General features: G+C 36.9%; 1 protein-coding gene across 1 annotated transcript in view; it reads left to right on the top strand.

The window, feature by feature from the left end:
* The first annotated feature begins 1,174 nt into the window (after positions 1–1,174).
* Positions 1,175–12,493, top strand: part of LOC115241060 (protein madd-4) — a 208,440-nt gene continuing 197,121 nt past the window's right edge. Inside the window, exon 1 of the mRNA XM_029816589.1 lies at positions 1,175–1,817. Within this exon, the coding sequence (XP_029672449.1) occupies positions 1,764–1,817 (54 nt within the window). The 5' untranslated portion in view covers positions 1,175–1,763. The remainder of the gene's footprint in view (positions 1,818–12,493) is intronic.

Here is a 12,493-nt window from a genome sequence, read left to right on the forward strand (position 1 = left end):
ATAGTTCAAAAAAATTAATATAATAATAAAATCTTTTTTAATTCAAATTAATATGTGAAAGTTTTAAAACAAAAGCTTGGAAGAGACTTATAAATGTTACTGAATTTTATATTAATTTTTAATTTAATAAGAAAAATGTAATAGTAACGGAATTAAAAATTTTTACCAATGTAAATCTAGTTCGCGTTTACCTTTCAACATCTTTGAACAAAAAACTAATTTATTTGCTACGTCAATTCCTAATCCATTACAGATTTTATTTTGGATACAAAACTTAAATTAGAAAACACTCTCTCAATTAAGGAACGTCAAAAAAAAAATTTTCATTTATTTTAAAATTATTAATAGAACAGATCCCCCTTCAGTTTTTTTACCGATTTTTACCACTGGCATGGATTTTATCCAAAAATGTGAAATTTTGCCAGCCCTGATATTTCATGTCCTTATTTTTTTTTTTTTTTTTTCTAAATGTGAAATGCAAGCTAAAAGTCTCAAATCTTGTCAATTGTACTTTCGGCAGTTGGTTAGATACAAGACCATGAATGAAACACGATTCGTAGGCCACGGTACGTAACGACACATAAACTAAATTACGTGCCGAATGAATTGCCTCTCGCTGCGATTTCCGCAGAGCGGAAAACACGATGTGCAGAGCACACATCGCAGTCGCAGAGAGCATTCTTCATATCCGCAAACCGTAAACAATTATCGACTCTCCCATTTCTCTCTTTGAAGAGAAAAAAAGGAGTACAGATTAGGATAGCCAAAGCGGCGGATAAAAAAAAAAGGAAACAAATTCGACGCTTGTTTGATCGTTGCAACTGCGGATTATGCTCTCCCTCCTACCGACATCTACGTCTTTTACCCCTTCGTATGCCTCCCCTCTCGTCCTTCGTGCGTCGTCGCTCGGTTCTACCATCTCTCCGGGCGGCACTTTATTCCACTCTCGCCCCGACGTGAAGTGGGTGGCCGCGGGGTCGATGGGTGCACAAGGGGGCGAGCGCGGTGGTGTAGCACTGTGGGAGTCGAGTGCGGCGTTCTCCACGGGGGTGGCGTAGGTGGACGAGGACGTGAAGCGAGGGAGAACGGGGACGGGAGGGATGGACGATAGTCTCTCCCCTCCGCATCCCCCACTTTGCACCACGCCACACGGGCGCCAACGTCAAGCGCTTTCGAGACGTTAAGGCCGACACTGACACTCGCGTCGCGCATCTCGGCCCGACGACATCGCAGTCCGGTAACGCCAGGGACACGCACACACGTGTGGCCGTAGACACCCTGCTGTGTGATCGGGCGCTTCCCTCTCCCCCTCCCCTCTTTCCGCAGCGACGATAAACGCGATCGCTCGAGTTTCCGTGGGACCGTTCTCGACGATCTCTCGACGATCGCGATCGCTCGTTCCAAATTTCTTCGATTAGAGATTCCGTCTTGAAAATCGACGTCGGGTCGGCTGATTTCTTATCGCGTTCGTCGTTAAACCGCGACACGTGCCTCGCGCGATATTTGTTATGTGTGTAGCGCGGTGGGAAGGAGGGTGAAGTGTTCACAGATACATATTTGTAAGTGAAACCAAGACACAAGAAAGGAATTCGTTAATCTGCCTTGCGATTGGCGCTCGACAGATTCCTCGATGCGCCCTTCGTCAAGGGGTGAGAGTCGCACGTGGTGGAAATTTGACGATCTTTGACAAGAGCTCCGTGGTGACCGCGGAGAGCTGCGTACAGTCGGTTAACGAGTGAAATAATAAAATCCATCACCGACGAATGTCCCCGCCGAGATTGACGGCAAGGACCATGAAGAAATCTTACTTCGTTTTCGTGAGTATCGATATTCTTGTTGTATCGCTCGAGAGATGTACCCGCATTATATCTTGGTCAATTGGCGACGAAGGGACATCTCTTTTTCTCTTTTAATTTTCTCGAACTCGCTCTTTGTTTTTAATTCTTTCCTTGCCTTTTCTTGATCGCCATCGTTTGGGAATCGAGGAAAAAGAGGTTGGACCTCTCCTGGGATTCGGTCTCATTTTATGTTCGTCTCGGTTTGCTATTTCGCATGGAAGATCAAAGACCACAAGCATCACTTTAATCTGCCAATGGCCGCTGCATCTTTCTCATTTCCCTTTGAGTGGCCGAACTTTTGAATGCGGTTCCCAAAGGTTAGGGAGTCATCATGTCCTTTCGTTTCGCGCACTATCTCCGTCCTCTACGGTCCAAAAACGGTAAAATTCTCGACGTGTGACCACGTGATTCTCCCTCTCCCGGTTCAAGGGTTGAAGGAGAACGAGGTCAGTCGGTGCACGCGAGCCGACCAATGTCGGTTTCCAGGCTTTTTGGAGCGCGCCGGGATATATACATAATGCTACATTGGCGCGTCTAATTTTGTCAGATCCATAGATTTGCATGTCCTTAAGATATCATCGAATCTATACGCGGCATCAGTCATTGACGCGATTGTATATTTCGAGATTAGCACATCGAAAATAAATTTAAAAAATTTTAATTACGATAATAAAAAATCGGCGCTTCAAAAAATCGACATTTTTGATATCTTGATTAATCACATTTATTTATATAGATTTAATAAAGAACACAAGAAAATGAACTAATATTAAAAAAAAAAAAACACTTTCAAATAAGATTTTTCACCGTGTTTCTATTTATAAATAAAAACATACAACATTAAAAAGATTTAATATTTTCACCAAGTTGTTTGTGAACTATGTTATTATTAATAATCATGTTCAAATAATTCAAACTAATACCTTTTGATTATATGCGCAAAATAGCAATCATTTTAATATAGTATGAATATTAATGATAATCTAACAATTAGTATATTAATATTTGCAAGTTATGTAATATATTTAATAGCAGGAACTCAACCAATTTCCAATGCAATCGTATTTTTAATGAGTGTGTCGAAAAATATCGAAGCCTTACTATCAATGGATAAAATCCGTTGCACGCAACAAAAGACGACTTTTCCATCGTGTTTCACGAATTTTGAGGCAGCCTTGTTTGATATAGCGAAAACTTTGTCGAAACTTACGAGCGCGAGCTGTGCCGCGTACAATACAAACGAGGAGCTTCCGCGCTTCTTCAGCAGCGTCTCGAAAGAACTCAAGAGAGCGCAGAACTAAAGTAAGGAAAGCAACGGCCATATACTCAGTCGTATTTTTGGCGTTCGTGAGTTTCAGAGCGAAGGATTTATCGAGCTATGCGATGCATCTATTGTTGGTTCACTTGGATTTATCTTCGAAGCTTGTCAAATGTTTTGGGGCAATGCAACTTTTTCGCTTCAATTTTTTTGACTTTCGATAAACGTGTGTTTTTCTTATACACACACATACATTATAGCATTGCACATATTATTAATTATCGATGTACATACATATATAATCATTTTATATCATATCGAAATAAATATCAAACATTATAATCGATTTTTAAAACTGCATTTTTGCGATGCAAAATGTTAAAGACTACACAAAAGATTCTCATACTTTCGACATATCCGAAATATTGTTACGAAAAATATAACAATGTCTCCATCAGCGAGAGATTTGATAAATCGTGTAAAGAGTGCTTTGCGTGCTATTTTTATTTTCCGTTGCTTCCGTTTTTATTTTTCACGAAAAAAGAAGTAAGTCTTCGCCTGTGCTTTTGAAGGAGTTCATGAGCGTTCCGTAATTCTTGAATATTTTCCCCGCGTCTTCTATATCTTTACGAGGATCTTTCTACCTTGTACAAAATTTTCCACCCTATTTCGAGACGTATTTCGAGTAAACCACTCAGGGAAGGAAGCGGAATGTAATCTTCAAGATACAATGCGGAGATCTCTTGTCCCGATCTGTTTCTCTTGTCGCTAGGATCGCCTTTTCTCACCTGTCGAGAGAGACAGAAAAAACGATTGGGCGACATGCCTCGAGAGAGTATACTTTATTACCTGTCGATTATATGCGACCACCCTCGGAGCTCTCTAGTGATTCCAGGCCCATTGTCGGGCCTTGTCGCTTAAGACTTGTCGCGGCCCATCTCACGGTGTTTCTGCTCGCCTTTCTGGCTGTATACCTGCAAAGAATCCAAAAGACTCGTGGTCAATGTTCGCAAACAATGCTGGTGGAATCAGTACAAGCCGACTACTCACAAATCTTCGTAGACGACGATAAGTGTTGAGAGAAGATAGCAAATATGTGGGCGCCCTATATAACAACAAAGATAGTGATTATCATAATATGTTTACTTGATATGTATACTTGAAGAAGCAGAATGAGCAGAAAGAGATAAAAATATTTCTAGAGTATTGCACTACAATTTCTGATCAACAAAATCAAAAAGTTTTATAAAATTCAAAATCAAAATTTTTTATAAAATAAATCATATACTAATTTAAATCGATTTTTGTAAGCTAACTTTCGATTTCGTGTGATAGCTATAAAATGCAGTTTTAAAATCTTTTAACACTCGTCGGTTTTTGCCTAAGAAGTTTCTCATAGGAACATTTCATGCGGAAATATTTTGCGTAACATTTGGAGTAGTCTCTTGACGGAGTACGATTTTTAACAATAGTAATTTCCAAGGCGCCGATATATATATCTCGCAATTAGCGAACTACGGTATTATTACCGACTATTACCGTCGGTACAGGTTTAGAACTTTAATATTTCTGCATGTGGAAACTCGTGTTGGTTCTGGAATTCGCGATTCCAAGGCAGACGGTATATTATATAAGGGAGAGAAGCGATGAATGTAATGCATGCTTTTGCGATACACATTTCCAGCGCGTTTAAAATAAAGCTCATTTACTTATTCGTGCAAAATGCTTTCCATATTCGTGGAATTTCGTTATTCGGCGAAACAGACATAGCAGAATAAATTTTTGTAAAATAATTGATATTTGTAGGATATAATAACGCAATTGATATTTTTTTTTTTTTTGATTTCTATTATATAAAAGGAAAGTATTCTAGAAATAAATAAATAAATTTCAATAAATGACAATATTATTTAATTATTCCAAATTATGATCTGTGCTTTTTTTTATTTTATAAAGTCTCCACGTGATTTTATAAAGTTTATGTTAAATAGATAAAAAATAATCCAGAAAGTATTCATTTTTTATAATAGGATAAAATTTGATGTAAAATATACAAATTATTTTAACGAAAATTACTAATTAAAAGCCATGCCCTTCTCACAAGATCTTACAAATTCACAAGAAAATGGATTTTCATAAAGTTCCGACAGCGCATCAATGCCGCGAACTTTATACATTTGGTAGATTACATCGTGTTGACGGGAAGGCGCATGGGCTGAAAAAAAAAACACGCGGGTGTTTTGCCGGATAAAAAGGTAAAGAGAAAATGCGTCATGGAGATAGAAAAAAAAATGTATCAACGAGTGGTCACGGCAACTAAAAAAATAATCGCGAAAATATAAGAATATTTTATAAAGTCTCCACGTGATTTTATAAAGTTTATGTTAAATAGATAAAAAATAATCCAGAAAGTATTCATTTTTTATAATAGGATAAAATTTGATGTAAAATATACAAATTATTTTAACGAAAATTACTAATTAAAAGCCATGCCCTTCTCACAAGATCTTACAAATTCACAAGAAAATGGATTTTCATAAAGTTCCGACAGCGCATCAATGCCGCGAACTTTATACATTTGGTAGATTACATCGTGTTGACGGGAAGGCGCATGGGCTGAAAAAAAAAACACGCGGGTGTTTTGCCGGATAAAAAGGTAAAGAGAAAATGCGTCATGGAGATAGAAAAAAAAATGTATCAACGAGTGGTCACGGCAACTAAAAAAATAATCGCGAAAATATAAGAATACTTTTACTTTTTATTCATCTATTCCATATGTGTGTGTGTAGCACATTTCAGGTATAGACAAACTATTTTTACACACATATGTATAAATGCAATTATTAATAAAATCAAAATTTACGTTGATTAGCGCAAAAAGAAAGAATGGCAATAAAAAAAATTATTATTATTTAATAATTTCATTTAATCTAGAATTTTTCACCGTTTTTCTATTTTACTTTTAAAAAAGATTATTGAATGTAACTTTTTAAATATATTGAAAGAAAGAAATAAGACAAAGTAAAACATTGTTATTATTAAATTTCTTACGCATATTATATCCACAGGCATGCATGCACGTGTCATTGAATTTGCACGATATCGCCATTATGGAATGAGATTATTTAAATTCCTTCGTGACATTTTTCATCTCAAAAGCCTCGCGCACGCAAATGTTAACGCAATACCCGTGGAACGTATCCCTTCGCGCTCCTCGAAGCGTGCAACGCGAAGGTCGATTATAATGGCACATTTTAAACGGTCCCTCCCCGAACGAGACCGCAAACGGCGCGGTTAGGCGCGGAGAATGAGCGAGCCGCACGGAAGTGTTTATGATCTATGGGCGGAGTACCTGGAATTATGTACGAAGGAAGATTGTGCAAAGTGGATTAGTGGGATATTAGCGGCGATCAAGCGTGCTGGCGCTTTCAAGATAAATACTTTGGTACGATATAGACCTTTGTGTCTCGCGTTACAAAGCGCTCGGGAAATCGTTAGCCGCGTCTGCGCGTCGCGTGATTGAGTTTCGAGGTAGCTTACGTTAGATTCAGACGGGGGTGTGCGTGGTCGGAGAGAGAAAGAGAGCGAAACGCTTTTAGATTCTTATTAAGGACTGAGCACGGGAAGGCATTCCTTTTCACCTCGTTAATATTGCTCTTTATCGCTTTAAGGATTTATCTTGGGTTTCGATTGACGTGAGATTAAACCTATCTTGCCGGTTCTACGCAATTTGGAATACGATTGTTTTTGTTAGAAAAAGGAAGAGAGAGAGAGAGAGAGAGAGTCTTGGATTGGATGAAAGAAACGAAGGTAGATGAATGTGTTTTGATAATTCTCTCAGGCATACGCGCTTTGTTTTAATCACATTTTTTCACGCATTTAATTTAATTTCTTTTAACACGCACACTTATTCGCTTTTTCATTTTTATGCTTGTAAATGTTTCTTTCGTGTTTTCATATTCATTTATCTGATGTAGTCATTCATTTCTCTCTCTCCTTTTATCTCGCATTGTACTCTTATTTTTTGATCTTTTCCACTATTTCTTTACAGATGGAAATATTTTTTAAATAATGCCTGTATGTGTGTTAGGAGGTGTTTACACATAATTCGATATTTTACTCATATTTAAATTCAAAGGCTAGTAATATTCTTCTTAGAATAATGAAGCGACACGCGAGATATAATTCTGTTTTAATATTGGGTCACATTATGTACTAGAATAATTGTGTCAGGTGCCAATTCTGTTAAAAAGTAGTCCATTTAATATTAGCTAAATATATGAGTTTTATAATCTTAAAATAGAAGTTGTATATGTAAGAGAAACTTTATCATTCTTATATTTACAAGCTTTTGAAAAATTTTGACGCTTATCATTAAAAGATGGAATAAATTTATATATCGCGTACGAAAAAGAGTATGAACGAACAAAATGAATCTAACTCAAGATGAATATATAAAAATTACATTTTTATAAAAATACATCTCTCTCTTTGCGTCGCGTCGAGCGTGAAAATCGCGATGCAAGTTGTACGCAGTGTACACGTAATTCCTATCTAACGAAATAAATAGAGTTTGTCCGTTCGAACGATATAATGCGGATAACGAAGCAAACTATTGTGTGCATTTATCTACATGTAAAACTTTAATATTCCTCCGCGCAACGGATCTCATTCGATGGAATGCGACGTCGCGTATCGGATAGTAAAAAAGTAAACTATCTAACGCGTGCTCAAGGAAGTTTGTTCACGGTCGTAAACGGGATGGTGTGTGGTACGATACCGGCGTGTAGTACGTGCTGATTCGTGGATTTTGAGATAGCTTGCAGAACGTGCAATGCACGCTATGTTTGCGTAGTTTTGTTCAGGTGTCGGTCATCGCGGAGGCTACGTCTCTAAAGGATTTGTCATTGGTCGGCTCTCTCTCTCAATTGAATCTCTGTAGCAGTTCAATGCGTCTCATGGTGATCGCCTAACAAGCGACGAATTAAAGCTGTACGCGCTAACAGCCTGATGATGTCATACACGACATTGCTTTATAATTCCAGTTGTCAATTTATAAAAGATGCGTAGTCTCATCGGGGATGTAATATTACATTTAAACTCTGTCTCTCGATTCAGTTTTCCCAAGAGCAACACCGCTCGCTTAAACTTTACCCTTCCGAAAAGTTAATACGTTGGCCATCACGAACTTTATCGTATGTTTCCATAAATTCACAATTATATAGCGATCGTGTTTCGAATCATAACATTTAAATGTACAAATTTAATTAAATATGTTACGCAAGAAGGCTATAATTTTTATTTATTTGAATATTTTTAATGGATGTAGATAACTATAAGATCTTTAGCGGACGAAATTTATTTGATATTTTAATTATATATATATAACTAAATTAGATAGTAATATTTGCATGGAATAATTGTATTAATCATCGCGTATTTCATTTTTATATTTAGCACATAATAAATTATTAGTATCGGATATTTTTGCGGTAAGTAAAGTCGAGAAAATGATTGTGTCAAAATATTAGTGACATAAAAGACATTTTAAAGGTATAAGTATCATAAAATTGATATTTGCATTTGAAAATAAAGAATTCACTATTAATCTCTCTCTATTCTGTCCTACTTTATCAAAGATCAATAGTCATAATGCTAAAATTGAATATTGCAACGTCATATATAAACATCATGTTATCAATAAGATATTAAATCTACAAACGTGTGTGGAATATTTCCACGCGCGCGATCGAAATTTAAACTTATTTTTGATATAATAGAGCGTGAATTTTGACATCTATTTTTAATTGTGTTTTCGCTTTTCAATCTTCAATTGCTGTTGGAAATATTATTTTACACTTAGTTAGCAATATATGATATATTCGTATCTTCTCAGATTATTATCGAAGTCCTGCTCGTAGCAACAGTTGTAACGTTATTGGTCAAAGTACGACGATAAAAGCCTAACTTGTTCTTAAAAGACAGTAAGCCTGGTTTGCCCGTGGGAAATTCAAGCGAGCTTACTGTATGCAAGTCCCGGCTCGCTTGCAAGCATAAGGGAACATAGCGTGGATACACGTACGAGCGATCGGTATGAGAGTTCGGTAATGTCTGCGAGAATTTCCGAAAGTCTCGTCGGATTACCGGGCTCGCTGCTCTCCCATGCGCATTCGATCCCAAATGTATCGTGGTTGCATCCCTTGGTCGAGACCGAACCTTTTGATTAAATCATTACGTAACTTGAACATAATTTTCGCGGATAATTACTCGGTCATCGTACTAGATAACCTCTAATATGAGCATAATTAAAACCGAGAGATTTAAAAGGCGAAATCGTGCCGTATAAAGCGCCAATACATATATTTTTCCTCTCGTTAAATAAATTTACTACATCAACAATTTAATCAAATTATCAAATTTTAATAATTTTTATGAGGTAACGAAGTTGTAATAAATTTTACAATACAAGTCATGAAACCCTTCAGCGCGTACGTATTAAAGATGCGAAAAATTTCACAAGATACTTTATTAACTTTCTTTTCTGACATTTTGCCTGTTTAAAGTTATTCAGTTTTAATTCCAAAAAATATTTAATAATAACGACATTAAAAGTTTTATATTGGTGTCTTGTATACCTCTTGCGAATTCTTTCATAAAAATTTAAATAACAAGTTAAAATTTTTTAAAATTTATTATCCTTGACGATACACACAAAAGCTAAGATAATTTCTTTTTTTTTCAAATTTATTATCTTTGTCGTTTTTAAAATATCGATGTCTTATTCTTAAATAACGATGTTTACAGCATTATATCAAGGTTTCTCGTTACCAGTATCCTGAAAGCATCGCGATGAAACATCTACGTCAGATATTGGCTCTAATTTCGTTCTGCATCGAATCTAAATACGAAATGTCTCGAATGGAGCGTATTTAGGTACGAATCGGGGATTATTGGACTCAAACACATTTGCGCATAAAAGATGCGCTCATTACCGGAATCGTCCTCTCTCTCTCTCTCTCTCTCTCTTCGTGGCTCTGACCGGCCCATTTCGACCGATCAGTCTTCACTCGATCGGGGTATCGAGCGGCCCGGTTAATGGGTTAAGAGAGGCGCCCCGTTCCGGGGGCGCTCGTAGAGCACTTTACAGATTGCCGCTCGGAGTAGTAAGCCGTTAAGACCCCTCTCCCCTTCTCCTGTCTCTCTCTGTACTGTACTGTAAAATGTTTTAAGAACCTAAGGGCTATGTGGCCGGCCTAAAAGGATTATGGCGGCGTGACCACGCGCGGTTCAGACCGTTTAAGAGTGGAAGCGCCCGCGCTTATCTCGGTAACGACCGCTCTCAGGTTTTACGGATTCCCTTCTCTGCTCTCCGCCAATCGGAGCCGATAACAGTCGGTGCGCATGCTGTCGCTGATGCCTGGCCGGAGTGCGATCGGGAATTCGAGAAGATTATGGCCTGCGAGTTATATACGCGTCCGGACGAGGTGGCGATGGCGCGATATCCGTTGACGACCACTCGAGATGTCGAATATTATCCGGCTCTCGTAAATTCTTCAAGAACGGCGTCGGGTATTTCGATTTCTTCGCGTGTCGGACACGGCCCGGATATGTAAATGTGGCCCCGCGCGCGCTGCGTCGAATGTAAAAATAAGTGCAGTTTGTTTGATGGCGCCGTTAGTTTCGTGTTTTACGGATTCCGTCGTCTCCGATTCCGTTACATACGTGTACATTCGCGAACACGACGCGATAGAGAACATATTGCGAATATTTTTCATGCGTCTTTATGGCCGTAGACAATTTTTATATAGGTATACGTTTGCTCCGCTTATTGACGGAATCGCGATACATTTTTAATCTAGAGTGAAAGTTATGTAAAGGCTATTTGTAATGGCTAAATAATGGATAAATAATGGATGTCTATAGTCGCTAATGCGACCTCACGCGAGTCTATTTAATTTAAAGGACAAATTATAGAGACACGACATGGTGGTGCTAGTAACGGCTTTCTTGTTTTATGAATTCTTTCGAATCAATTGATATATCGATGGATGGAACGTTTGAGAAATTGAAGACCGCGCGTATGTTTAATTGTTAGTTGGGATAATAGTTGCGCCAAGCGTCTTTCATCATCCTGAGACGATAATGGACCGATACCATATGGATACTCCTCTAATCCCAAAGGCTTTCTTCGTCGGTGATAATTTGGCACCTGATATATACACCAGAAAGATTCTAAAGTATAAATAGTGCATTATTCGGTCTCTCAGATATATGAAAGCGTACCTTAAATATAAAATACGAAAAAACATGTAGGTCGGCTTTTCGATTTTTACGATATGCTGCCGATGATAATGCAAAATGTTTGAATGGAGAAGTATATGAAACGGCTGCTACACTATGAAAATTATTTGTAATCTTGCGTGAAATGAATGGGGTAGTTCGGATTTTAATCAGCACAAAGAATTGGTTGTTTTATCTGTATAAAAATAAGTAGTGACTAAAATTTAAATTTTTAATTTTTAATGTAGCTCTAAAATTACGTTATATAATTTTAATCAAAAAATTAAACCAATAATTAAACAACATATACTTTCTGAGATTTGAATATGTTCGATAAATTTAGCTTTATTTCATTAGCTTTATTTCATTATCTCTGTCATTTAATTATTCTAAAATAATTTTACATTTATATTAAATGTAACTTAAAGTAATATTTACGTTCTTTCTTATAAAATTAAAATTGATAAGATTAGTAATATCACGTTTCTCTTTCACAAGAGTTTTTGAAATTTTAATGGCAGTAAGATCCTTTATATAAATTCGTCTTGAAATATTCTTACTAATTAATATATAATATTCCTTTGCCAAGAAATTGCATGCGGATTTTGTAAACTGCATTTTATTTTCTCACATCTACAATCAGACACGCCATCTTTTACGCAAATCTATACAATCATATGAGTAAAATGTCAAGGATGAATACAATATACCAAAAGGGTTTCGATCTTTCTCCGATTTCAATAGCTTTAATGTGCATAAATCATATTTAGATTAAATTGCATCCTGCTGAATTGAATTATCGTATCAGTGGATATCATTGGATGATATTATACATATCCAAGGATGAGTAATGATTTTTCTGCAGGCAATCAGAGCAGTTAGGTGAAGCTGAAACTTTATTAGCTCTCATTATAGATTCGCCTCAGGGCGAATATCTCGATCAAGTAATATATGTCACGTTTATATTTAGAACTCAAATCGATATATATGATACCCTATGATATGTTTACAAACTTGTCATGAAGCATCTCATGTCTGATATCGTGATAATTCTCTCATATTCAGTATGTAGAAAACCATCTGGTTTGATATGGCGCTGTACAAACGTGCCGGAAAA

Source organism: Formica exsecta, unplaced genomic scaffold (assembly GCF_003651465.1).
Source record: "Formica exsecta isolate Colony F162 unplaced genomic scaffold, ASM365146v1 scaffold465, whole genome shotgun sequence".
Lineage (NCBI taxonomy): Eukaryota > Metazoa > Arthropoda > Insecta > Hymenoptera > Formicidae > Formica > Formica exsecta.